This window comes from Venturia canescens, chromosome 7, assembly GCF_019457755.1.
Source record: "Venturia canescens isolate UGA chromosome 7, ASM1945775v1, whole genome shotgun sequence".
Taxonomy (NCBI): Eukaryota; Metazoa; Arthropoda; class Insecta; order Hymenoptera; family Ichneumonidae; genus Venturia; species Venturia canescens.
The window spans coordinates 11980141-12007725 of record NC_057427.1 but is presented as its reverse complement, the minus strand read 5'-3'; the positions used below and the strand labels follow the sequence as shown (position 1 = coordinate 12007725).

General features: G+C 43.6%; 3 protein-coding genes across 5 annotated transcripts; 1 reads left to right on the top strand and 2 right to left on the bottom strand.

The window, feature by feature from the left end:
* The first annotated feature begins 905 nt into the window (after positions 1-905).
* On the top strand, positions 906-22159 carry LOC122414116 (dual specificity protein phosphatase 15-like). Of its 2 annotated transcripts, XM_043424997.1 has the most exons (8): positions 906-1175; positions 5685-6275; positions 11902-12018; positions 12274-12398; positions 12675-12846; positions 13359-13537; positions 14933-15133; positions 15896-22159. In XM_043424997.1, the coding sequence occupies exons 2-8, from the start codon at positions 6255-6257 to the stop codon at positions 16176-16178; spliced, it is 1098 nt and encodes a 365-aa protein (XP_043280932.1). In that variant the 5' UTR covers positions 906-1175; positions 5685-6254; the 3' UTR covers positions 16179-22159. The 2 variants fall into 2 exon arrangements, with proteins under 2 accessions (XP_043280932.1, XP_043280931.1); XM_043424996.1 differs by lacking the exons at positions 906-1175; positions 5685-6275 and having other exon boundaries at positions 11815-12018.
* LOC122414115 (RNA polymerase-associated protein CTR9 homolog) lies at positions 9391-13181 on the bottom strand. Of its 2 annotated transcripts, none has more exons than XM_043424995.1 (2): positions 11890-13181; positions 9391-11686 (listed from the first exon to the last, which is right to left on the bottom strand). In XM_043424995.1, the coding sequence occupies exon 2, from the start codon at positions 11119-11121 to the stop codon at positions 9565-9567; it is 1557 nt and encodes a 518-aa protein (XP_043280930.1). In that variant the 5' UTR covers positions 11122-11686; positions 11890-13181; the 3' UTR covers positions 9391-9564. The 2 variants fall into 2 exon arrangements, with proteins under 2 accessions (XP_043280930.1, XP_043280929.1); XM_043424994.1 differs by having other exon boundaries at positions 9391-11280.
* An 81-nt stretch (positions 22160-22240) lies between the features above and the next one.
* Positions 22241-24086, bottom strand: EMC8-9 (ER membrane protein complex subunit 8/9). The gene is made up of 5 exons (XM_043425002.1): positions 23733-24086; positions 23406-23482; positions 23036-23105; positions 22741-22835; positions 22241-22609 (listed from the first exon to the last, which is right to left on the bottom strand). The coding sequence occupies exons 1-5, from the start codon at positions 23940-23942 to the stop codon at positions 22438-22440; spliced, it is 624 nt and encodes a 207-aa protein (XP_043280937.1). The 5' UTR covers positions 23943-24086; the 3' UTR covers positions 22241-22437.
* Positions 24087-27585: the final 3499 nt, after the last annotated feature.

Here is a 27585-nt window from a genome sequence, read left to right as displayed (position 1 = left end):
TCCCTCTTCGTTATTTTCTTTCTGCCGGAGGAAAAAGAATAATCGTTTATCGGTTCCGGCGTTTCGCGAAGTGCCCTAGTTTCTCAAACTATCGAGTGTACGACTTACCCAGTCTCGGGGCAGAGTCTATAGGCCGTTACATCGAGTAGTAAAGCTCAGGCTCTCGGCTTTTCGCAAATGCGCGTCTCCGATGGAAATTTCGCTTGACTTTTATAAAATAGCTGTCACCGGGAACAAAGTGTCAAACAGTGTGGGCAGCATTTTTGAGGTTATAATTTACTGCCTGATCGAAGCGCGCATCGAGCCGGTCGTCGTCGCGATCACAGTCGAGAATAGTATTTTTCTCCAAAATACAAGATTTTCGTGTTTTTTTTCGCGCTAAATGAAAATTGATCGACAACGTCAGGCTGCAGCGAGCGTGTACGGCAGACTTCGCTCCCGTTCTCGCTGCCGGTTGGGCCTCGCTCGGAGTCCGAGAATCGCGTGTGTTTTGAGGGCGCTAACCGTTTCTAGTAAAAAATAGAGTTTCCTCGATTTTTTGGGGGGCGGCAGGCCAGCGAGGGTTGCTTGGGCAGGCGAGGCGGAAAAGTGCAGCAGCCGTTGGGCAGCGATACAGCAAAGGGAAATTCGCACGCGGCGGAAAGCGAGGAGGAGCAGCGTTGGGAAGAGGGAAGCAGCGGGGTATTTTATCGAGCGGCGCTTGCGCACCCTCGTCGCCGGCGACCAACCCGGACCTCGTCTTTCTTCCCTCTCAAGCCCTCTCGCTCTTTCCCCTCGTTTCCTATTCCTTCCTGGTCTGCTCTCTCTCTCGGGCGTTTGCAGCCCCTCGGCGGAGCGGCGATCCTTCGCGTTGACAGTCCGCAAAATCCCAGCAGCACGTTTCAGTGAGCTTCGTGCCGATGAGAACGAGAGACGCTCTCGCCCCATGGTGCGCTCCTTCGACACGCGCCACACACTTTTCTCTCTCTCTCTCTCTCTTCATTTATATTTTTTTTCCCGCCCGCCGTCGCGCGCGAGCCGCTCGGCTGGAAAAATCCAAAAGTTTTTTCGACCGCCACTCGGAGTGAGAGTTATTCCACGCGTCGGAGCACATCCCTCTTGGAATAAAAACCACTCGGCTCCTTCTCAGCGCCTTTATTTGCCCATTCGTCTCTGTGCTGAATCTCGCCGTTGAGGTAGGCCAATGCTCTCGCAAATCTTCTCCTTTTTCCCTCCTCCAAACACCCTCCAATCGCTCATCGACGATCGATATTTATCACTTTTTTTCGGAGTCTTCCTAATGAAAAATCTTGTTGTTAATTTTCCCTCGATCGGCCTCTCCCCTCCGTCAATTAGCCGCGTTCAGCGACCAGCTGCGCTCGGACGAGCCTCAAATCAGACACTTTTCCTCCGAGAGCCTTTTTCACCTCCTTTTTTTTTTTTTTTTCCTCGCTATACCGCTTCCTCTCTCTCGCTTCGCGGTGCTCCCGCTGATAACGCCACACCCTCGACAAACTTCAATGAGATTGAGTTACAACAACGAGCAGCACGGACACGAGGCTGCTCTCGACTCTGCAAACGCTTCCCTCGACATGCATAAATACGCGCATCCGCCAACGCGGGGGACACGAAAAGGGGCTTATTTATCGCTCACCTGGGAAGAGGGACGAAATCCTACGCGAGGGGAATCAATCGCGAGAAGCGTTTCCTCGCCGAGCTTTTAACCCGTGCGGACTGGTGCAATTCCTTTCCTCGATTTTCCCTTTTTTCTCTAACAAAACTCGACTCTTCCAGTTTTCCGACGATTCTAATCGATCGCTCGGGAATTTTCGGCCCTGAAAAAAAAATCGCTGTGAGATCGGTTCCATTAAGGAAGTTGAGGCATTAGAATGAAAATGATGTCACCGCTTTTAAACCGATTGCATCTTGTAAAGTGAAGTGTAAAAAAAAATCAGTTAAATTTTCAGACAGTTTAGGAGCGTCGTTGCTGAGAAAAATCAATAACAATTTGGCCCAAATAACATGTAATCTTATGGAAGTCAAGACACATTCGGTGATATCTCCGTTAAAAATGATGCTAAAAATATGAAATTTTTTGGGCAACGTGAGCAAGGCTTGCCGAATAATGTCAATTTTTTTTCAGATTTATTAGGAGATTTGCTGAGATTATATTAATAATAATCTGTTTTCCGTGCAGTTTTTTGAGGCTAGGATCGTCACTGTTCGTGTTTTCGACTGAGCTTTCACCAGTTTTTCGTCTTTTTTCCCCCAACTTTTCTTTAAAGTGTATGCAACATTGCCAAACTGTAAACTGGCCTAACTTTTGAAAGGTACAGGTCATCACTTTTGGGTAAAAAAATGACTGTACAGCCTCAACTTCCTTAAGGTAGCTCCTGCACCGGACGCTAGTAAAATGAGCGCGATATTTCAAAAACGCTGTTAGACCAAATTTACTCTCAACGGATATGCATACAGGCATATTTTATTAACGCGAAAAAACATTTAAAATCATAGTTTTGCAAAGCTGTCAACTGATAAATGCAAATTCCCACGATGACACGTTTTCTCAGGTATTTCTCAAATAATCATCTCCATTTTTAACCGATTTTATTTTGCACCGAGTCTCATTTTTCAGCTGAGCTGATCCTCGACGGGCTCATCACGTAGATTTTTTCTTCGAATTCATTCCTTCAGAACAAATGACAAATGAAAAGGTTTCTTCGCTTAATGAACAATTAGCTGCAACAGTCGAGCGATTGAGTTAAAAAAAAGTGCACGATGAATTCGTAGAAAATCGGTTGAGGAATAAAACGAGGCTTGTAATGAAACGAGTCACAGAAAAGGCAGATTATTCTTTGAAAAATACCAGCAGTGAAAATGAGTCATCGTGGAAATTTGCATTTATCAGTTGATTGTTTAGTTAAACTATCGTTTTTCATATTTTTACATGTTAAGGAGTTTCGGTACAAAAGTTCAAATATTAAGAAATTGATCAAACTTGGTGATAATGTTGTTCAACATCAAGTGCAAAAACACAATTTTTTTCAAAATTTTCTTCTACTTAGTTATCGAGTAATTACGCATTAAAGCAGATTTCTCATGCCCGGAATGTATACCTATATATATGAAAACGCTATGCTTATACACGTAAACTTTAGTGATCAATTACTCGATAACTGTGTAGAAGAAAAATCTTAAAAAATTTGTATTGCCAAATTTGGCACTAAAGAATATGTTCACCAAATTTTATAAAATTCTAAACTTTTTGAAATTTTTTATGTTTTTAGCATGGTTTAGCATGGCAACATTGTATTGCCTGTACCGAAACTCCTTAATAAGATACGCTGTTCATTGGTACGTGAAACTCGGTCTAAAAGCGTTTTTAAAATTTAGTCTCATTTGACGAGCATGCGGTACAGTAGTTGGCTCAATGGATGGAATAAAAGGGTTTTCGTAAAGTCGAGTATTTTTTCGTTTGCAAATGCATTCGCGAGATCGCAGTCGACTTACGAGTTACGGGGTTATTCAAGGATTGTGCAATCTTAAGCGAGCCTGATCGAATTTGGCTGCCCCGGAGCTTCCAAATTCGTGACTCGACGGGGTCGGAGCCTCCGCATTTTCGAGGGTCCTCGCCGAGCTCGTAAAGCCCCGAAACTCGTGTTTTTCTCACCGGTTTAACTTGAGCATCGCTTTCGATGTTTCTTTCCTCCGAAACTCCTTTCGAAGGATCGCTCTCTTCGGTGGCCGAACTCGGCCGCGAGTTCGCGTCGCGTGTGGGCGAACTTGATCCTGCTGGCTATCGCATTCGTGGTTTGCTGCGTGCTCGAATCCATACGCGGACGTGCCCACAGACTTGGGAGAGCCGCGAGCACGAGAGAAGCGTCGAAGTGTGTCGATGCGAAAATATCTGGCACGTGGGCTCGAGGTTCGTGGCTCCCCGTTGAGCCAAAAAGAAGATTCCAAGCTCGAGGGTCGAATGGGCGATGGGAATTTTCGTATCATCGAGGACCGGGTTTCATCGTGTCAGGATACGAGCTTATTGGAATCGATTCAAGCGAGATTTCGATCATTTCCGAGGCTCCGTAAAGCAGCATTTCACGTTGACTTGCTTCCTCGAACGATGTCGAGACCCCGGACGGGATCTCGTCCTCTCGTTGGCTTTTCGCGAGCAATCAAATTTGAGATTCGAGCAAATTCAACAATGGTATAAAGATTCGCCTGGCTGTTTCTGTTCCCCGATCGAGGGACTCTCGTCGTTCCTATTTACAACGAAGAGTCTCCCCAGGGCTGCGGGCCTACTCGCGGATTGAGGCTCGAAAGAAAATAATCGATATCTCGGACGCCGAATTCTATTCGAACGTTTCGTACACTTATTGTCGCGAGCCCCGCAGCGAGAGTGAGCTTTGGCCTATCGAGGAACGGAGGAGGAGGCGGGAGCAGGAGAGACAAAAGCACAAAACCCTCCGCCCTGCAGCGCGATTTTCCTTCCCCGTCCTCGTCGCCTCGTTAAATCTTTAAAGTCTCAAAAGTATGTCATCTCACAGCGAAAACGTTTGCTTCTCGTCGCAGAGAGGATCCGACAATATATCTGAGCCGGTGGAGAGGGCTTTGCTAAAAGCGAGCCCGTGCACACAGAGGCCCTGGGAATGGAGAACGTGACAATACTCCAATTTCGCATTATACACATTCTTCTCATTCTTCGGTGTGGCCTAAAAAATGAAAAAAAGAAAGGCTTTCAATATGAGCGTGGCGAGGGGGACGAAAGGGGGGCGAGGGCCGGGAGGGGCATGCATTTGATCATTCTCGAAGCGGCTGGATTGCTGAGCCAAATGTTGAGGACGTATATCTTCGTCCGCGATTCTCCGTTCCGTTTTCCCCCTTTCTTGTAACGCCTTCTCCAAATTTTCACGTTATTTCCGTTCTCGTTGCTTGTGCTGCTCCGGAAATGCTCGTGCGATTCATGCACGTTGGAGGCACTCGATTGAAACGCTCTGCGGCTGTGAAAACACGCACACTCGAACGCAAGGCCTCTGCTAAGGGACGTCAACCGCGAGTCAATACGGCGCTCATTGTCGCAAAGCTCTGACGATTCCGGATTCTCTTGATTCTCGCGAATTTTACGAGGAAAATTCGTGCGCTGGAGAAGCGAGGCTCTTTGCTGTTTTGATAACGAACTTTGCTGTTTTTAATAATCGCAGGTAATCGAGGCCGTTGCGGGGTCGGAATCTTGATCAGTCTTTGTTGGGTTTCAATAGAGTTTCTCGCGGGCAGCTCGATCGATGCGAAAAGCATTTTCTGTGTATTTTGCTCAAGCCTCGCCCCCCCCGTACGCACACTTTTCTCTCGCCGCGTTATTTTCGCGGGCCGGTAAACCTTTTTTCCCGACGAAAAGCTCTCCGAGCTTTTGAAAAACCGCTGACTAGCGGAGAATCAATATTTCGTTTGAAGAGAAGCTGAAGACTGGCTTTTAAATGAAATAATGAGGTTCGCACGTTTGCGGGAGGGACGCGAGTCGCTTTCATCCCCGCGCTGACTTCCCTGCTCGCAGCCTCGAAGCGTAATGCTCTCAAAGGATTTTTGCACGGTTTTCAGCGGATCCCTCGCTCCCATCCGTTCACGTGCTCTCCCCGCGATCACATTTCGGCATCCAACAATCACGAATCCTTCCACTTCCATCGACCTATAGAAAAAGATTGTTGTTCCAGTGAGCCCGATCGTCGCGGACTTCGTTTTTACGCTTTCGAGTTGCCAGCGCGCGCGATCGATCGCGGAGCTGAAAAAATGAAATAAGACCCATCGGCTCGAGAAAAACGGCAGGAAAATCGAACTGAAGAGAGCGAAGAGCGAGATGCAGGGGCTCGCGAAGCGCTCGAGTCGACGGAACCGGGGGGCATAAGTATCGACGGAAACGGGAAAAGATTTGCTTCGGAATAATCGACGGAAATAATGGGGCGTTATGATAATCGGGGCGGCCAATTGCGGGGCACGGGACAGCTGGACAAGGAGCCGAGTCCCGAGGAGGCCGAAGGGGCAAGAAAAATGTGAGTAAACCTGCGCGCGATTCCAAATCCCAGGAGCAAAGGAAAGAAACGAAAAGCGAAAGTCTTTTGCTCCCTCGTGTCGAAGTGCGCGTCGCACGCGCGATTTATCGGCCTCGGTAAACGCGTCGTTGGAGCATCCAGCACCGAAAATTGATCGCCCCGTCGTCCGCGAGCCTGCTGCTGATCCACCCGCACCGGAGTCACCACTCCGGAATCGCTCTTTCGGCCACCAACATGGGGAATGGCATGAACAAGGTACGTGACGGAATGAAACTCCGTTTAATTATGCACCTATCGATTAGTTAATGTCTCGTATCAACCGCGCGGCGCTCGCACGAATAAGAATCGTTTGGTCATCGAGGGCAGGAGCTCGCGAAAAAAACGCGAATTCATCATCTTCGCCCGTTCGCTGTCGAGGAAATTTCATTTACCAACGGAATTTGGGCCAAGCTGAACAATTTTGTTGATGAAAGCTCGAGCGGCGCAAGGGCGAGTCGAAATCGACTAATTTCGCTATTTTTTGTCTCGAGAAATGCGAAAACGAGATTTTTCTTTCGAGTATTCCCCGATGCGAGAAAAGCAAAGTAATAACTCAACAACAAAGTTATAAAACGCAGAGAAAATACGTTTTCGAACTCGATAGCGTAACAGCCGAGCACGACGCCGATGTTGGGGGGAAAAAAGAGCGAAGAATTTTTTTCTTTCCATCGGTCGACGCGTCGCTTCACTGACGTAGAGGCATTCCGAGTAGGACATATGGCGCCGTTTCGATTGGCGACTCGCCAGCAAAACGTACAACGTCAGTTAGCCTCGCATCCACAAGGAAATAACGTGATGCAACTCTTCCCAAGACTCATTACCAATTCCATGAGCAAAAATATACCCCGACGATTGCTAGCCGTTCAGTTCGAACCGGGGGACGGTAAACTAGTGATTTTTCCTCGGTGCTGAACTTTCATTGCTCTGCATCACTAATTATTTGAGTTTTCTCGATTTTTTAATTCAACTTCCTTCAGTTCCTCGGGCCCGAGTCTCCAGCTTCTGCGTTCGAAGTCTCTCTTGTTTCACGTACGAAATAATATCGCGGCGAACTTCTTCCTTTGACAGTTTCGACTCCCCAACAGCGTCACGAGATTATACGTCGTTAATATCCTCGCAACTGTCGCTTCGCGTTCCCTTTTTTAGCTCGCTTTCATCGATTTAACAATCGCCAAAATTGCAGCTCTTCCAGATATATGTCAACTCCATCAATGCAGTTGCGGCGTGCCCCTGCAATTCTATTTTACTTTCCCTTCCGATCGATGTTCACACTTTTTTCGTGTATTGTAGACTTTCCGTGTTGTCAGGCGGGAGATGAAAAATTTGATTTATCGAGCACAAATTTAGTGGAGGACGCGCGAAAAATTTGAGCATTTTTTCCGAGCAGTTCCGACCGATCGAAAAGACTGTTTTCACGATTTTTTTCATATTTATTATACTCAGTTTTCGTGCGGAAAAATGGGAAAGAAGACAGATTCAAAAGAACGATGGGTGTGCACTGTTGATAAAATCTCGGGAATTAATGACTGGGGGGAAAAAAATAAAAATGGTTTAGATTCGATAGGTAAATGGCTGCGTAGCGCGCCTCACATGATTTTTTCAAAAATCACAAAATGCCGGCGGCACTTTTCCAAAAACTACGAGAAAGCACGTTTTTTTCATCGCTTTTGCCTAAGGATCGGTTGAATAGTTTCGCGGATTTCGCCAACGGGCCGTCGAAAACGTAATTTTGAGAAAGTTTAAAGAAAGGCCAGCAGGTACGCGGTTCCGCACTGGGCGGTGCGTATCAGCGCGTTCGGAGAGCCGAGTAAACGTCGCTCAAAAGTGCACTCGGGCTGGTCATATCTGTTTAAAATTTGAGTACGATACTTTCGAATGTGTATAATTTCGAAAAATGCAACAAAAAAATCGATTTTTTGAAAATTCTTATCAGTGCAGACCCCTTGAGAAACTGAATTCGTTCGCAGGGATTTCGAGCCAGGAAGTGCGATTTGTGTCGTGTCGGCATTCCCGAAAAGCTCAGGAATTGATTCACCAAGAGTTCGCACTCGTAAATGTCGTGTACCAATTCACCGCGCTGACTCGAATTGTCCCCAATTCCGCGCATAAAGCGAGTACACGAAGGAGCACACGTGAGCCCGTGTCTGCGCATTTGTGTGCGGGTTTATCGGAGGGAAAGGACGTAGCGGGGGTCGAGGATTCCACGCGGAGTAGCAAAAGATAATCGTAAACAGTGAAAGGCTTTTGCGCTTCGGCACACAGGCGCGCGACAAAGAGCAGCAACAATCGTGACTTTGCGAGCTCATCAAGTGCGCTGGCTGTTGATGGATTGAAATTATTCCAGGCCATTTCCCTCTCCAATTATCGATCATCCCCTCGTCGCTTGTGGATTCGTCACGAGGCATTTGTCCCCGCGCGCGCGCGCGCGAACTCCCATTTCGTTCTAATCGCGATTTAAATATTTCATAGTCGCAGGGAGTCGCAAATAAAAAGTGAAAAAGTCTTGAAGAACCGGACTCGGCGGGGGTGGAAAATTCCGCGTAAAAACCCGACATCGTGCTTTCGAACGTGCGATAACGATTCATTAGCCTCTTTCACGCCAGTGCGTGCTCACACACGCTCTATTAATCCTTTATTTTATGGTAATCATTTTAATCCGAGGGACACGAAGCTCGTTTATCTCGGCTCGAGAAGAAGCCACAAAACTCGCAGAAAATGTCAGTCGGGCGGAAAGTCGAATCTGCGAGGAGCTCGAACTCAATTTTTCAAATTCATCGAAAGTCGAGTCGAAAAGGCAGCGGAGTTGCTCACACTCGATCGACGAAGCGAATCGACGGAATATTCGAGTTAATCGTTTCGTACACACGTGCGGTTATGAAGCCTATGCCAACAGATTGCTTCGACAAAATCTAATTGAATCTTGTTGTGATATAAACGTGGCTGGATTTAATGCAGCGTGCGATCGGTACAACGACTTTTTTATCTCGGGAATGAGACCGAGGGACTGAGACGGCGGGACGAGGGAAGCGCGGCCGACGGTAATGTCGCCCGTAACGCGAATTGGCCTCGGCAACTAATTGAACAATTGATCGATCGATCTTTCTTTTATCGGCGACGCGTGGACGAATAATTGTCCGGCGATCGTCAAAAGTTGACAGCTATCGGTAAACAATGCCCCTCGAGTTTGTAAACGCGGAGGTGATCGATGGAAAATAGTTGGAAATGCTCGCTCAATGAGGAGTGAAAACGCCTTTTCATCGGGTTTCGTTCGGAGACTCGGGAGCAGGGGAGAAAGTCAGGGGATCGAAAAACCATTGAAATGGAGCTGGAAGTTTATTTTTACCGATGAAAAAACTACTCTTGAGAGAAGACTCAACAATTGATCGTAAGAAAATAGTTTGAATATTCGAGGGATCGAAACAATTTCGAGGTTTACCAGTCAGGTTAACAATATTTTTTCAAAGAGCAGTTACGCTTTTGCGGTATTTATTTATACGACGAAATTTTACAAATATGAATCGGTTTCTTCGAGGCTCTTGGGGGGACTGCGATTGGAATTTCTTCGGGGTATGTCGACCGGGGGATCGTCCAGGTCGAAATTACCGCGGTGATTGGGTCGCGAGTTTTCCGGAGGGACATTTTCCGAGTCGCTGGTGTCTTCGTCGAAATTAGCGCGGTGCTTCGGTCGTGACTTTTTCTGAGAGATTTTTTCGGAATCGTCGGTATCCTGGTGGAAGTTGCGGCGTCGATTGGCTCGCGGTTTCTTCCGAACGATCGTCTCGGAGTCGCTGGAATCGTCGTCGAAGCTGGTGCGGCGATTCGGTCGCGGTTTCTTGCGAACGATTATCTCCGAGTCTTTGGTGTCTCGGTCGAAGTTACGGCGACTGGATCGCGAGCCTCGTTCGACCTCAGGGCGGCGGCGGCGCTCGCCAGCAGATTTTCGTCTGACGCACGTTTTTTTCCGTCCGCCGTTGTTCTCTTGCATTTTCCGTCGCGAAGCCTCGGGACGCTTTCGGCGACGATTTTTCGGCTTCTGCAGCGATTCCGATTTCATTTTTTTGTGACTTTCCGAGGTTTCCTTCGCGAGGGCTGACTTGGTCGGCGCCGCCGTCGTCGTCGACGGGGCTGCGCTGCTCGACGAGGGACTCGCCACTTTTTTTTTCGCTCCATCGCCCGAAGCGTCGTCGCTGTACCTCTGGGCCTTGCGGCGCGTATTTCCCGCCGCCGCTTGGGCGCCGGCTTTCGGTTTTTTCCTTTTACGTTTCTCGCAGGAGCAACAACCGGAGCAACAGCGCTGAGCGGTGCACCGATCCAAAAGGTCCTCCAGCTCTTCCGTCTCCTCGTCGTCGCGAGCCTCGAATTTCTCGAGCACTCCTGACAAAAACCGTTCGAAATAGGGCGCCAAACTTTCTCGGCGTTCCTTCGACGAGCTTCTCAGCTTCGCCATCATCAGTTTCACCTTCTCCTCGAGCCCGCTCAACTCGCTGTTGTTGTCTTCGTCGATTTCGAACATCGAACGAAAAGTCGGGACTTTTTTGTCTCCCGCGACGCTCCTTGGGTCGAGCATGATTCCCAGAGCCCTGTGCAAGCCTGTGTCATTGAGCGGAGACCGATTTCCAGCTCCCGAGGAGAGCCCCTTCCCGTCCAGGTCGTTTTTCTCCGCGGCCCTTCCGGGCTGCTTCCGAGCGCCGTTTTCAATGCTCCTCCTCGCAGGAGCGGAGTCCGAGAGAAGCGCAGAAACGGAGTTGATCAAGCGGTCGCCATTCGCGTTGGATTTCGAGCTTCCTTTATCCTCGAACAATCCTCGAGGCTCGAAGCTCCCCGTCGCGTTTCTCCCCGAGGCTTCCGGTCCCTTTCGACCGGCGCTGAGGCTCGTCCCGTTCGAGAATCTCGCCCTGAGGGGAGCCTCGTTCTCACCGGACGTCTCGAGCGACGACGAATTCGACGGTTTCGATGATCCCCCGAGCCTCGAAGAGGCTAATGTCGTTTGACCCGAAACTCCGTGGATTCTCGACACGAACGCAACGATCGAGGATATCAGTATCGAGCGGCGGAGCCTCATCGTCGCCTGCGATCAAACGACGAAACTTTCTCGCTAATCGTACAACGAAGGAGTCACACCTCGAGTGAAACGTGCGTCCGAGATCGAAGTTCCGCCGTCCCGAAACGTCTGAGCGACGCTCGCTCTCGTCTCGCATTGAGAACGCTCGATAGCCCCAACCTATAAGAGACATAAAAGAAAAAACGAAAAGAGCTCAACGTCGGCGTTACGCGATTATTGATAAGACGCTCGTGGAACCGAGAGTGTGCCGAATCCGCGACTGATAACTAACCGGATTATTTTTCCTCCAGTTTATCCACGCTCTTTATAGTTGCCGTACATCTCGGAGAGAAATACATGCGCCGATGCGGAGGAGAAAAAATCCGAGCACAGACTCGGGGACACCGTGACCGAAATCCCGATCGAATAATTCGCCCGTAATCACACTCTAGTATCGGAATTACAAATTCAAACATTAAATCCCGAGTCCACTATGGAATTCCGTTCCGCCGAGGCGAATTCCTCGACCCCGCGCGCGCGCCACTTTTCGCCTCTTTTCGCAATCCTCGTCGAGGGCGCGCGGGAGCTATACAATAATTCGAGCAATAAATTGAAATTCTTTCCTATCGAATATGAATATTCGACGTTGTCGAAATATCCGATAAACATCGATCCAAATATTGTCGGAATGAGTCGGCTTTCGCGGTATTTTCACTCGGAACTTATACTCATTCATAAATTCCAATGAAACTTTCGAGTTTTAAATCCCCCTGGCAACAAGTGACTCACCTTTTTTCTCAGGTTCTTCCGGGACTCTACGTGGGCAATTATCGAGACAGCAAAGATCCCGTTCAACTGGAACGTTTCGAGATAACTCACATCCTTGCCATCCACGATGCGGCTCGGCAGCTCCACCCTGTGAGTGCAATCGTTCCTCGACACATTTTATTCGCGCCGAATCGCGCTTTCGTTCATGAAAATCTCCAATTTCCTCGACACTAGAGTTTTTTTTTATCGCCGCGTTTCAATAACCTCGGTGCTCTTTAGGCTGGAAAATAAAATGAAAGAATTCGAATGAAAGCCCCTTAAATCCGGGGCTAAAATCACCGAACTCTCGTCACTTTGCGACGATCGCGGGGCGAGCAACTTTTCTTCATTTCAACTTCGTTTCAGGACAAGCACTACTTGTGCATCTTGGCTGCTGACACCCCGGATCAAAATCTCTCGCAATATTTTTCGCTGTGCAACGATTTCATTCACGCAGCTCGATTGCGAGGCGGCAACGTGTTGATCCACTGGTGAGAGTTTAAAGTTTCAATGCACCCGAGCACGTGAAAAAGTATCACGAATAAGATTGTTTTCGACGAGCAATTCATAGAAATTCTTTCGCGATTAAGCTTGGGCTGAAAAACACAAAGATTTGAATGAAAAAAATCGCTTCCGCGGCTCATCATAGAACTTTGGAAACTTTCGGAAAAGCTCCCTCGGGCAAAATCGATTGAGTTTATCGGGAAACATGAAAATATTTGGCCAACGGTGCTCCGCGTTTGAAATAACATCGGCGAACTTATCAGTTTGGCAGGCATGTCGAGGAGCGTGACAGTCGCAGTTGCTTATATCATGAGCATCACGAATCTCTCGTGGAAAGAAGCACTCAAAGTAGTGAGAGTGGGTCGTGCCGTCGCAAATCCTAACGTTGGTTTTCAGCGTCAACTCGAGGACTTTGAGTCGAGTCGTTTGCAAGAGGTAAGCACAGGATAAAGTGATAAAAACGTGGGCTGAAAAAAAATCAACATCATTTTGGATGGCCCTCGAAATTTATGAATCCCTGAATAAAACTTGAGCATAAATTCGCTGAGGGAATGAGATTGGGAGAGCAAATATTCGTGAAAAAATACTCTTTTCATTTTAACCGTTATTGAAATTCACGAATATTTCCACTTTTTTTACAATTATTCTCTCCACTTTTTACCCTCGTTTTTTACCTTTTGCTATCAATTTTTTTACTCACTCAAATCCTCATGCTTCTTCGTTTTTTAATTTTCGGAGTGAATATTCCCCAAAAAAACGAGTCGATACCGTTTTTTTTGGACGTACCAATTTCCATATTTTTCGGATCGCAAATTCTGCTCAAGTTTTTTCATTCTCCGGACCAGCATAATTTTGCAAAAAAAAACAACCTGCAACCGCGATCCGGAAGCCCTCCGTGGCTGTTTCGGCCCCGATTTATCACTGCATCGATATTTTTTTGTAACCAGGAAAGAAGGCGACTGAGAGAACGCTTTCCCAGCCTTGCTCTCACCGTCAATGACGCCGAGGCCTGCAGAGCCAATCTCAGCAATTACGAGACTCTCGCTAACGCTCGTGAAGTTTGCGAAGGAAAATGCGCCATGGGAAGGCCCTGCCCGACCGGGCTCTGCCGGCAGCGCTCCAAGAGGTTCGTCCACCACCCATTTCTTCTTTTCCCCATTTTCGTCGCATGACTACCTTTTTTAACCTTCATTTCTTTCGTTGTAGCATTTTAATCTCGTTTATGAAGAAAATTGTTCGATTTTTATCCCAAAAAGTAGTTCAATCATTTTCCTAGCGATATTTAATCACCCAGTGAACAGAAATTTATTTAAAACATCCAGTCTTCTCGTTGGGGGAAAATAATTTTTTGACGTAACAAAAACTCCACTTTTCCAAAAACTCAAATTTTTTTGAATTCATTCTGCTTCATTTTTCTCGTCATTGAATGCATTATTCGCAAAATTTTTCAAAATTTTCCATTTTCCCAGGATACAAATGCACGGAGAGAAAAAATTTTATTGCCATAAACATTGTAATTTCCAAGTAAATTCCGAATAAAAACATTTGAGGAGTTTCAGTAGAGAAGTATAAATATTAAGAAATTGATCAAATTTGGTGATAATGTTCTTCAACATCAAATGCGAAAACACACATTTTTTCAAAATTTTCTTCTACCTAGTTATCGAGTAATTACGCATTAAAGTAGATTTCTTATATTCTAACTTTAGTGTTGAATTACTTGATAACTGTGTAGAAGAAAAATCTTAAAAAATTTGTATTGTCAAATTTGGCACTAAAGAATATGCTCACCAAATTTTATAAAATTCTGAACTTTTTGAAATTTTTTATGTTTTTAGCATGGTTTAGCATGGCAACATTGTATCGCCTGTACCAAAACTCCTTAAATTGCGTATTTCGCTCCGAAACTGTGCTATTTTTTCCTACGCAGATAACCGAGGAAACATTGTAAAATTAATGTTGACTCGATGACGAACCGTAAAGTAGAATTATCGAGTTCTCGTTTTAAAAAAAATTACTATCTATGTTCGTAAGAATTAATAAATATTACGATATAGAACCCTACCCCTGTGGGACCGTAGTAAATTTTACAGGGATTATCTCTTCGTGTGAAAAATAAAAAAAAGTCACGAAAAAATTGTTTTTACTTTGTTACTTTTCGCATGATTTTAGAGTTACGTAAAAATCGTCAATTTTTCGGTCATTCTGGACGAAAATCCATCGAACTTTTTTTAGATTCGTTGTATATAGAATATTTCATGAAAATCTTCGACGTTCAGGCCTGAATTCAGTTGAAAATAATTTTGGAATGTGTACAAGTAGACCCCCGTTCGGGAGATTGTTTAACAATAAGAAGCATGTTTGAAATGAATTTTCAATTGATTGACGAATCATTGTTCCAAGGAATGTTTAATTAGCGGGATTGCGACTGAGCGAGCATGATAAATACGTTGAATTTGTTAGATAGAAACGATCCGACAAAAAATGGTATCATTAGCTCTTTCCCTTACGAATGAATAAGGACACTGAGGCGAAAATCGTCGACGAGCAGTACCGGAAGTCTTGGATCCGCTCGAACGCCACCGCAAACTCCGAGGCTTTTGCCATCAGCTCCACCGTCACCAGCGCTGCCGAGGTCGGCGAGCGTCATGTCAGCAACGGCGAGACCCCGCAGTGGACCTGCAGGATTATTATCGTACACAGGATCAGCTCCACCCTCTCGGTAACAAACAACTCAGTCTCTGATCGATTTCGAATCACCTCTGTTTACCTTTTTGTGCCTCTTGTTTGAAACTCGTAACGTTCCTGGTTGCAATTTTGTTAACAATTTTCGACTGAAAAAAAAAATGGAAAATTGATAGTAAGTTGGCGAGAAGCTTGGAATTTTTAACTCGGAAAATGTGATTGAAAATCGAGTTGAAAAAGTGACAGAATAGCAGCCACGAACATCGAATGTTTCACGCCACTTTTCAGTCAAAGTTGAACATTTTTTCAACTCTCGTTTCGACCCCAATATTCTGATCCTCGAACCTCGGGATTTTTCATGCTTTACTTTCAACACTCACGGGCTGCCAGACGCTGCTTTGAAAAAACTGTGACAAAATTTTAGTAATTTTTCTTTCATCAAGGGGGTCATCCCGTCCGGCAGCCCGATTTTTTGGCAGTTTTTTCTCTATTTTTTCCGGGGATGATGAGAAACATAGACCTTTGAAATTCGAAGGGTTCATTTATCGGTATTTCAACTCTATAATAGAATTTTTTAACTCCGATATCTCGGGTTCTGAACTGAAATCACACAAAAATATTAAAAACTGAAGGATTTTTCCTCGCCACAAAAACTCGGAAAAATCGGGCTCCCACACCGGGTGACCTGAACGGCAGGGAAAGTGTCTCGGGAGAGGAATCCGGCCGGGAGCGTTGTTTTCCGGATTCCGCCCCCTTTTTCCTCCTTCCGTTAAAAATATTCGTTCCTTCGTTGGCACAGAGCCGTGTCCAGGGTGGATTTATCGTCGGCAGTGGCGTGCAGCAGCAGCAGTACAAATCTCTTTTCGTCGGGTAGAACGAATTCCATAACATCAGGTAGCAACTGGCGTTTATCGTCGGCGAGTTCAGCGCCTGATACGCCGAGCAAGACGCCGCCGGTGTCGCCGATGCACATGGCGCGGCGGAGCTCGGCTCGCCGAGTAGTGGAATCGCCGTCCTCAACGCCGCCGGATTCGCCCAAGTTTTTGACGAGGCGCGGTGGCCTGACGAGGCGAACGACTTGATCGCCACCGGCGACTCCACCCGAGTCGCCATCGGACTCGTTCTCCAGAGCAGGATCGTCCAGCTGTCAGTCCTCTTACTGTCCTCGCGCGTCGTCGTACGCTCGAGTCGTCGGCGAAGGATCGGCGCGACGTTCGGCGGCCTTTTCCTCGATAACTCTTTTCGAGTCCAAGTCGTTGGATTCGTCGATCAACTACTTTCCTCGGGAGGCGAGGGACGCCTTCGTCGGCGGCAAACGATTGCCTTTGATCGAAGCAACGTCCACGTCCTATCTGACCGGTCATCGCGGCCAGTGCAGGCCGAACACGTCGCAGCAATGGTACGCGTCGGATCGCTTCAACAGCCCGGTCAGTCCTGCGACCAGGACTCCGCCCCTGAATATTAATCATCGATAAATTCGGCTCCCCTTCTCTGTGATTTTTTTCCTCCTTTTCTCATGCGTCCATCCACGGTCTTGCGTTGCGTTCAAAGCGCTCGCCAAGTCGAGCGCTCGCGGTCTGACAATTCTTTGTTCACAGTTATTCGACAACCGTTTCTGCAGCAGGGACCGATCCAGCGCGTCCGTGCAGCGTTCCCGGCTAATTACGTGTCTTTATCTTTCGCCACTGCAATTGAGAGTTCACGGAGCAACAAATAACGCGTTTCCGGCTTATAAACTCGAGACATAGGAAATAAATATATTGAACAATGTGCGCTTTTATGCGCGCGCCCCTTAACAACTTTGCTAGTACAAGTGAATATTTCGCGATGAAAGATGAAAAAAACACATGAATTTTCAATGCGACGCTCGCGATATCGTTAAATTTACAGAAATTAGGGTAGCCCGATAATTTTTTGACGATTCTACGTCGGGATTTTATCACAAATGAAAGAAACAGCTGACGCGGGGTGCGGGTTTGTTGAATAAATTACTTGTCTCCTCTCACCTTCGAAAAACATTTTGTATATTTTTAAACAAAAGGTTTTACTACTATTTCCACAGTATTGATATACCGCGAACGAAGAAAATTAACGAGCGATTGAAAATACGCAGCGAACGTTGTCTCTTATCGCCGATTTCAATGTCTGCTGCTGCCACGTAAATGGTATTCTTTGAGGACCCACTTCCGTGAGCTGTTTCTTTCCTCGTACAGTCGAGCCATCCTCGACGCCCAATGGATAAAGTTATTTTTTTGCATTATTATACTCAAGTAGATGAATTATTAACGAGAATAAAACATTGTTGAGAGGAATTTTTTGAAGATTGTATGTCTGTTGGCAAGACACAAGTATATGAAGAGCGAAAGGACAGAACGGAATGGGGTTGACGATATCACTGTATAAGTACCTTAACGTACATTGTTGTTGTTTAAATGCACATAAGCACAGGAGAGTTATGTATATACATATATTTATATACAGGCGAAGATATGTGCAGGCTGTTCGACGAGCGATGCTTCAAAATGTGAACTCGAGGGGAGGACCAGAATTCGAGTGGTGAAGTTTCATAACGTTTCTGCCAAGCTCCTCTTTTGGTGCGCATAGCGTCCAAGGCATTGGAGATAGAGCAAAAGTTCGCATAACCAATGTTGTGGGCTATGAAGATGTCGAAAAAAAAGTTGCAGGTGGCACTTTTCTATCTTCAGTAATCAACTCGTGAGAGCGGACCGAAAAAATATCGCCGAAAGGATCGCTTCTACGTTTCGGTGTACGAGATTTAATCTGCTCCCAGGGCCAAACTACCGGCGATGGAAATATGCCGCCGGGGACTTTTTTTTAGATAATTTCATGCCCTGCAAGAATGGTTCTGCGAAGTTTTGCTCTATCTCGAACCGTTTCGTCGGTACGCCCGATGAAAGACTCGGAGCGCAGTCCCGCAGTCGAGTTGACACTTTCCACCTTCGTTCGCGTGACGCAACTTGCATGCGACATAAATATTTGAGAATCTGCGTTGAACGCACCGGGGCTAGACCTTGGATTTATGAAGTTTGTGATGAAATGATCTTGCACTCGTTATTAAAATGAAAATAATTATTAAAAACAATAATAATAACGATACATGAAGAAATAAAAATGAAATGCAAAATTTCTAATTCGTTAGTCGATCACGTCCTAATGAAATCAATGACGACCGAACATAATATATATATGCTTAAATATATAAATATATATTACAACGATATGGTCCATCCGACGCTAAAGTATTATTTATACGCATTCGTGATACACTGACAATCTCAATGGGAAAACAAGATTAAAGCAAAATGTCCACTCCATCGCATTGAAAGAAAATTCAACTTTACGTTATCCATTTGCGAGTTCAAAATACTCTCGTAGACTCGCGCGGCCATATTAGGACGTGATCCCTGGAAAAAAAATCTCACGAATAACATTAATATCACGATGATTAGATAAAGCGTTTGCGAGAATAAACTCATACATAAATATATATATATATTGTAAATGACATAATTACAGCGCTCGAAATCTGTCAATGCTCTAATTTTGTACGAAAAAAAAAAAAAAAAAAAAAAAAAAAAAAAAAAACCAGAACAACATTCTATTTATGAGAGTTGAACGTTTGAGGGGTGTGAAATTTGTTGAGAATTGTTGTTGATGAATCGACGAAATGGAAGAAGTAATAATTTGTAAACCGTGCGAAGCAAACGCGAGTCAATGTTTCACTCGACTCGAGAAAATCGGTTGTAAAAAATGGAGTTTTTCATATTTTGTTTTTTCTCTCCCTTAGAGCTAATTGAAAATGAAAATTTCCTGAATAAGAGACGCCAAAAGGAAGCGAGACACCGGAGCAGTGTTTCAGCCTTTTTTCACTGTTGAGAATTTTGATTTGTTTTTGTTTATTGACATTGACGTAGAACGCTATGAGGTGTATTGTGGGTAGCCACGTTTTTATATTCCTCGGGTGAATAATCCTGCGGTTAAAAAATCTTTTACGAGTGATAAGATCGGAGCTTTAGAGTGATTATTGAAAATTGTAAAAAGACGAGAGAGGAAATAACGAGACCATAGGCTATTTCTAAACTAGAAATACAACTTCGAGGATGCTAGGATCGCGAATGTAAACTGACGTCGCGAAATTGACGGGTGAACTTCGAACATAGCGAAAGGAAACCGAGAAATAATAATCTCGCTGCAAAATAAGGAGTCAGCGAGAACGAGGATAAATGCATTCATATAAATGCGCCTAGAATCACGATGCGTGAAAAATTTTTACAAAAAAAAACGCCAAACTTCGTAGCTCGAGCTCTGTCGCGCTATCGAAATTTTCCATTCAATATTGTATATGAAAAATCGAGACAAATGCGCGCAATCGTTTGTGTTGGACGACGCGAATAAATAACTTAAGGCGGAACAAGAAATAACGAGGAAGGAACAAGAGAGCCTAAAAGCTGAGAATTAGGCAACATCTCGTGGCTGTGCACTGTGATTTCAAAAAACAATATCTCTGTATCGCAACTTATCTCAATGACGTAGGAATTAGTAAAGTTGGTCGAAACGAATTTCGTTTAATTGTGTCCTCGTGTAGGCTAAAATGCGAAATTATTTCGGCAAAATTCATTTCAAATGAAAATAATTCTGAAAAGCTTTTTTTCTATAAAAATTTTTTGAAAATATTTTATTGCAACATCTCAACCAAATACTCTTGAACGAATAGAATTAATTAGACATTTTTTGGGTTTCGTTACACGAACCGAGTTGATTATTTTTGTACATGCATATGGAAATTTGCGAATGTTTCTAAAACGTTTCGAGGAACAGAATTGAATTACATTTAACTCTGAAATTAATTGAATTTGAAAACCAGATCCAAAGAACAATAAATGGGTATAAAAACTGCTCTGATGACGTAACGAATAATTCGACAAAGAAACCAAGAAAATTCGTTCATTCAACGTTGCAAATTCCTACGTGATGTACCTCGAAATTGATTTTTCGTTATTTCGTAACCCAACAGAGAATGAATGGAGCGAGAGTGAATAAGCTGAATGTCTCCTTTTCTCATCTCAATCTCATCTTTTTGGTGTCATGAAAAAACCATGTTTATTATAAGTCGCGTGATATGAGGGGGAGACTATCGACCAGCACGTTGAAAGGGGGTGACAAATTCGAACCGATGTCAAATTTGCATCGTTGGAATGCAACGAGATTACTCTTCGTGATTTCATCAAGCTAATTCGATCATAATGGGACATTTGACAGATCTTTAAAAACTCTCGTTTCGATCCAACGGTACAGACTTTTACAATAACAATAATGTAATGAAACATCGTCACATTATTACGTTTGCCCAATGGACGAAGGCCACGATACACCAATTATTAGTTACGTGTGTGCGATTGGCGGTATTTTTGATACATCTGAATAGTAATCTGTGATGTGTGTGAGTGTGCGAATCACCACTGCGAGTCATATCATAATTCATCATTTTTCATTTAGAATAGAATTGCAAAGCGAGATAAAACAAAAAACGATAAGAATCCTAATCATTTCTATTAACATATCAAGAATTCTATTCTCGATGTCCAATTTTGAGCTCGGTAGGTGCTAAACTGAGATAACTAAAGTAGATATTGAATGAATAATAACAAAAAAAAGGCAAAACGATCTTCAAGATTCTCGTGCAAGTATAAGATATGCGTGTAATTTATGTAGATACACCGTGAAAGAAACGCACAAGCACAAATACAGGCAGCAGTTTTCTTCTCAGAACGATTCATAGGAAAATGTGAAAACAGCTTTGAGCACTAATCAAATTGAGGAAAACCTCGGCCGGACTTTTAATTAATCGGGTTTTTTTTTCAATTATTTTTACTTCACGTAATTAACAGGGAACTAAAAAAAAATCAAGAACTGCGCCCATGAAGTGTATTCCGGTTCGCTTAATTTTTAGTCGTTAGAAAAAGAGATTTTTTCAACATTTTTGTACATGATATTTACAAAAATTAACATTGTTTCTATTACTCAAATATTTTTCAGAATAATCCCTTATGCAGAATAATTTTATTAATTTATTCGATTTTTATTTGAATCTAATGTTAATTCGAAAATGGAATGCTTTCCAGTTTGATCAATTCTTGAAATTTTATCCAAGCATTTGCGGACTAATAAAGTTCTTGAAAATCGATTTACCGATGGATTCAATTTTCATTTGCATCAGGTATTTGACAGAATATTCAACGTTTTCGAGTTCGATTGAATCTCAACATTGTTGTCGGATGTTCAATTGAAAAGTTGACACTCTAAAATTTTATTAACGAATGCTCATCGTTGTAATTGTCCATCATCGATAAGCTCTTAATCATGCTCACAGAATGTGTGGAAAACACTGACTGGCAAAGATAAAAAAAGTGGGACCGTTCGCTAATTTTTTTCAAGTGAACGGCTTATTCGTTCGAAAATATACTATTGTGGCTACTTTTAAATGATTCAATGTTTAAATGAAGTTTCGTCAAAATTGAGAGAAATTTTGACATTTTTAAAGTTTTACTCACGACTCTCAGGAACAGAGAATTCATTTTCCTTCATTTTCAAAGTGGATGTGTTTTTGTGAAGATGTTGGGAATTTTTTAAACGGAATATAAAGTTCATTGGTCCCTTGAGTGTCAATTTTTTATGGAAACTCGATTCGACCTCAAAATTTCGTATTAAAAATGAAAAAGGTATAAACATTGATTGTAATACTAAATATCCTGTGAAAAGTGCTCAATGCTGTAGTTACTTAATAAAATAATATCTATACGGAAATGCTAGACACTTAAGAAGCCTGCATCGTTCCGTGCCGCCTCGCTAATAAGCTCAATCGCTCGCTGGCTCTCGAGTTGTTTATTTTCGTCGAACGAAGAGCAATAAAAATGATGCAAATACCAAGTTGGTTGAACCAAAAAAAGTGGAGATCGGTATGTTAGCGCAAAAATAAAATCGTTGCCCGACTCTGGAACGGTTGGATGATGAATAAAAGATATAAAAAATTTGTTCCTCTAAATTTGACTACAAAGCTTGTTTTATTGAAATCCCAATTGAAGAGAGAGTCTGCAGGGTTTTGGAGAATGAGAAGAAGACTGAATATTGGCTGACATACCTATTTATGAATCTTATGTCTTATGTACATTTGATTTTATCATTGGAATATACAATGATCAGCAAGCTATGTGCTCGGGCATGTGTAAGTATAAATAAAATAATAATCTTTTATCTCTCAAAAATGCTTATTCATCAAATTCCAATTTTTTGTTAGTTTGTTTGTTTATTTGACGTATTTTTTCACTGCTGCTTCGCCATTACTTGTTTTATCGTTTTATTGAGCTCGGTGTTCTTCCAGTTCAACGACACGTTGTCCAAGTGATTGTCAAAATCAATGAGATTTCGGTATTCCTCGTCTCTCAACAACGTATAGATTGTTTCTAACAATGCCTCTTCGTTTTCCAGAATAACGCTATGGGAGCGGAGAAACCAAAAAATATGAGTAAAAGCAAATATTTTTCAAATCGGAATATCTTCGACACATTTCGATTTTTTTATATTCTCGTTTCAACTTTATGTTTTTTTCTGTAACTGGTCACTCACTCTGCACTGTCTTTGACTTTCCATTTTCCATCCAAATGCTGAAACACCCTTAAAGGATTCGTTTGCATTCCAAGATTTATTTCTCTGTTGTCTATCTGTAAATATGATTCAAAAACTACAATATTGAATCGTTAAAATTCTAGAATTCAATTATCAAGGATAATTAGTGACTGAAAAAAGTACAATTTGCTTCATTCCAGCCAAGAATGAAAATTATACAAATTATATTTTGTTCAATGTTGAACTTTAGGTTTTTCCCTTCAATGAAAAATATTCAGAGGCTTTCTGTACTCACTACTGTCATAATAGCACTGTGGTAGTTCTCTGCTATTTTGTCGGCTATCCTATGCGCTGGTTTGTCCGTACTATAGATGAACAGTAGTATTAAATTTTTTCAATCACTGTCCTTAAAATTGGAGATTTTGAGAGCAAAATATCAAAGTATATAAAGACGAGCATATACAACATAAATGGCTACATTTTCGTCCATTTAACGCCCAGATTCACTGAAGTGAACATTCAAAGTTTTCAATTGAAAACATGAAAACAAGAACACAGTTTCATGGTTTTTTCTATAGTAAACTAAAAACTTTGACCATTTAATTATGGAAAGAAACAACGAGACAAAATAATTTAGATTCAACAGCATTAATTCTCTTAATTACCTCATATCATTTATGAGTTCGTTGGCCAAATAATAGCCAGCGATGACGAGGCCTTGTTGCGATGCATATTGATCGACCTGCATATAAAATACGAAATGAGTGGTATTTCTTGAAAAATGCGGGTCATATATACGATCGATCGAAATGAAACATTCAAATAGTTGTCACGAAAACAATCGAAGTTAGGTTAGGAAGGATAGTTCTAAAAATAATGCCCTTCATCTGTGAATAGTTAGCAAGATAATTGTAGAAGAAAATTTTATAACAATTGAACAGAAAAAAGTTGTAGCAAAATTAATTAAAAGAAAAAACATGAACGAAACTTACCAGTGTTAGCGCTACCTCGGCCATTGGCGAAACGTGTAGACAAATGTGGAATAATGGTATAGCATCTTCGATTACTAACTCCGATGATTTATTGTCACTTTTGCTCTTTTGTTTTGCAAGTAACAAACCATTTATAGCGCAATGAGGATATTTGGCAGCATGTAAAATGACTTTGCAGTAAGCACGGGACGAGAACGTCACTTCGGCCATTTTTAAACACGAAACACACACTCCATGGGTGTAGAATATAGAATATGTACTAACACACCCAAATATTAGGCGAATGATCAAGTGACCAACTATTATAGGAATATTCAACTTTTAAAGAAACTGAATGAAAGATTCAATGCATAATGGTCTAGAAATATTTTCTTTGTTTATTATCCACATTTAATTTGCACTTCAATTAATTCGAAAATAAAAACTCATTTCACTCATTTGATCAACTTAGTAGGATCAAACATTTGTAGCGGATAAATAAGGACGGCTTGGTAGAGTTAAACCTAGTTTATTATCACACTACATAAATATAAAATATCAAAAGTATGAAGGAAAAAGCGATGATGATCGTAACGCGCGAACAACCAGAATCTCTCTCTACGCCACAGCTCTAGCGGCTTCTTTTACACGCACGCGCAGTCGAGATCCTCTCGGACTTTTAGGATTTGTTTCCTTCTACTGGCATGTGTGGTGTCGCTCGTGGTCGATGTGAGGCTTGTCGAGGGCGCCACAGCCACTCCCCCCTTAGTGTTAAAGGTCACTTGTTTTGTGCTTCTGACCTTTGATTCGGTCGAGGCGTCTTTCCCGCAGATGTTCGGTACAGCTGAGCTTTTCGTTTCATGAGTGATGTCTTGTTGGACAATAAATGCCGGTTTGAGTCTTTCGATGGAGATGTTTTTTGGCTTTCCGTCGATATCCACGTTGAAAAGGTTGTCGTTAATTCTTTCAATGATTCTGTACGGACCTCTGTACGGTGGTTCGAGCGGCGCCTTTACGTGATCGCTTCGTACGAAAACGTGCGTGCAAGTGGTCATGTTTTTTTCAAGGAACAGTTTTGTTTTGCTGTGATGCGACGTGGGCGTTGGGCGAATGTTCCGCATTATGACCCGAAGTTTCTCGACGAATGTTTGAGGGTTCGATTGTTGTTCTTGATGTACGAAAAACTCACCTGGAATCCGTAAGGTGGTTCCGTAGATTAGTTCTGCTGGGGACGCTTTTAAATCCTCCTTATAGCAGTTTCGCAGGCCCATCATGACGAACGGTAGTGCGTCCATCCAAGGGATCGTTGGTTTGCACATTAATGCTGCCTTGAGGGTTCTGTGCCAGCGTTCAATTATCCCGTTTGATGCCGGATGGTACGGGGAAGTTCTTATTTTGCTGGCACCGATGAATTGGTTCAGTGTTTTGAATAGCGTTGACTCGAATTGAGCGCCCTGGTCGGTGGTGATTGTGAGTGGCGGTCCAAAATTACTCACCCAGTGAGTGAAGAATGCAGTGGCAATTGTTTCCGCAGTCATGTCGCGTAAAGGCACGGCCACTGGCCATCTTGAGAATCTGTCTATCATTGTTAAGCAGTAGCGGTGTCCTCTGTCGTCGGGAAGGACGATGATGTCCATGTTCACGTGGTTGAAACGCACGTCCGGAACGTCAATGTTTTTTGGTGGCACTCTGTTGTGTCTTTGAACTTTGGCACGTTGACATTCGAGACATTCTTTGCTCCATTTTGTTATGTCTTTTCTGAGACCAGGCCAAATGTATTTTTCCCGCACTTGTCGGCAGGTGTTTCGGTTGCTTGGGTGTGCCAGGCCGTGTACGATGTTGAACGCTGTTTTCCTTAGGCAGATGGGTAAGTATGGCCTCACAATGCCCGTGGAAATGTCGCAGTAAATGTGCAGGTTCGGTTCGATCGTAAGACGTTGGAGCTTCAGGGAAGTCGGTTGTTCTAGCAGTGTTTCCAGTTCTTGGTCCGCATCCTGTGCAGTTTGGATATTTTCTGCACTGAGTAAGGTTGGCATGTTGATTGCTTCAATTCGGGATAGAGCATCGGCTATTATGTTCTCCTCACCTTTCACGTGACTGATGTCGGTTGAGAATTGCGATATGTAGCTCAGTTGACGCAATTGTCGCGGTGAAGCCTTATCGGATTTTTGAGCGAAAGCATACGTGAGGGGTTTGTGGTCGGTTTTGATGGAGAATTCCCGACATTCGAGAAGGTGCTGGAAATGTTTGATTCCTGAGAATATTGCCAATAGTTCTCGATCGTAGGTGCTGTAGTTTTGCTCGGTGGGGGTTAATTTTCGTGAGAAAAATCCAACGGGACTCCAAATGTTGTCGATTTTTTGTTCGAGTGAGGCACCGATTGCGGTGTTGGATGCATCTGTGTGCAACGTTAGCGGTGCTGATGGTGAGAGAAAAGCTGTGATGGTTATTGATGTGAGACTGTTTTTGCAGTTCTCGAAAGCCTTTTCAGTTTCTTCTGTCCAGTTGATTTTTCTCTTATCATTCTTTTTAGAATCTTTGAGAAATGCCAGGAGCGGTGCTTGAAGTTTCGCTGCTTTTGGGATGTTTCTCCGATAATAGTTGATCATGCCTAAGAAGGTTCGAAGCTCTTTGATTGTGGTAGGCTTGGGATACTTCGAAATCGCCTCGATGCGCTCCTGAGGTGGTTTGTAACCGTCTTGATTAATCGTGTATCCCAAGTAGGATACTTCGTTTCGTCCTAAGATGCATTTGCTGGCGTTGATTCGAAGACCGTGTTCTCTGAGTTTTTTGAAAACGATGCGCAGGCGTTGAAGGTGTTGTTCTTCGGATTCGGACCAGATGAGAATGTCATCAATGTAACAGAAAACAAAATCGAGGTCGCGGAATATTGAATCTACGAATCTTTGGAAGGTTTGAGTCGCGCACCGTAGTCCGTAAGGCATCACGAGGAACTCATATAGCCCGAACGGAGTGATTATGGCCGTTTTCGGGATGTCGTTTTCCGCCATTGGAATTTGGTGGTATGCCTTCGATAAATCCAAAGTGCTGAAGATCTTTTGTCCGTGGAGTTGTGGAAAGATGTCTTGAATCAGAGGCGGTGGGTATCTGTCTGGAATTGTTATAGAGTTCAATTTCCTATAGTCGCCGCATGGTCGCCAGTCACCGGTTTTTTTCTTCCTGATGAGTAATGGGCTTGACCACGGACTTTTCGATGGACGGATTGTGCCTTGTTCTAGCATCGTGTTGAATTCTTCGCGGGCTGCTTTTAATTTTTCCCCGGCCAGTTTGCGTGCACGTTCGGCTATGGGTGGACCTGTGGTTTCAATGTGATGAGCGATGTTGCAATCTGAAACTTTGCGAAATTCATGAGATGGTTTAGTGATGTCAATGAATTCGAGCATGAGGTTCTCATATTGTGATTTGTGTGGAGTTGTCGGAAGACTTTCGGTGTTGATTGTGGAGATGGTATGGATTGGCGTTTCTCGCAGGTTACCGTTTGACGACATTGTTGTGGAAGGATCGAGGATTAGTTGTTTTTTTAGGTCGATGATTAGACCATAGTGGACGAGGAAATCTGCTCCGATGATGGGTGTTTGTACGTCCGCTATGATGAAGAGCCATTTAAAAGCGCGTCTCAATCCCAGGTCTAAGGTTAGAAGAATTACTCCATATGTGTTGATGTTTGTTGAGTTGGCTGCGTGAAGTTTGACATTCGACGGAACCAGTGTCTTTTTTATGGAGGTGCGCGGAATCAGTGAGACTACAGAGCCCGTGTCTACAAGAAAACTGTGAGTTGTTTTCGTGTCAGTAATGAGGAGACGGTATTCTTTTTGGGACAGATTATTGTTATTGCTGTCGCATCCTCCTGTCT

What these genes read in the sequence shown, in the direction of transcription:
- LOC122414115 (XM_043424995.1), bottom strand. Translation starts at nt 11,121, where the DNA reads ATGAGGCTCCGCCGCTCGATACTGATATCCTCGATCGTTGCGTTCGTG.
- LOC122414116 (XM_043424996.1), top strand. Translation starts at nt 11,845, where the DNA reads ATGAAACTTTCGAGTTTTAAATCCCCCTGGCAACAAGTGACTCACCTT. An exon ending in CGGCTCGGCAGCTCCACCCT is followed by an intron (nt 12,019 to 12,273) that starts GTGAGTGCAATC and finishes ACTTCGTTTCAG; the next exon opens with GACAAGCACTACTTGTGCAT. An exon ending in GGCAACGTGTTGATCCACTG is followed by an intron (nt 12,399 to 12,674) that starts GTGAGAGTTTAA and finishes CGAACTTATCAG; the next exon opens with TTTGGCAGGCATGTCGAGGA.
- EMC8-9 (XM_043425002.1), bottom strand. Translation starts at nt 23,942, where the DNA reads ATGGCCGAAGTGACGTTCTCGTCCCGTGCTTACTGCAAAGTCATTTTA. An exon ending in CCGAGGTAGCGCTAACACTG is followed by an intron (nt 23,483 to 23,732) that starts GTAAGTTTCGTT and finishes TTTTATATGCAG; the next exon opens with GTCGATCAATATGCATCGCA. An exon ending in AAAGTCAAAGACAGTGCAGA is followed by an intron (nt 22,610 to 22,740) that starts GTGAGTGACCAG and finishes CCGCTCCCATAG; the next exon opens with CGTTATTCTGGAAAACGAAG.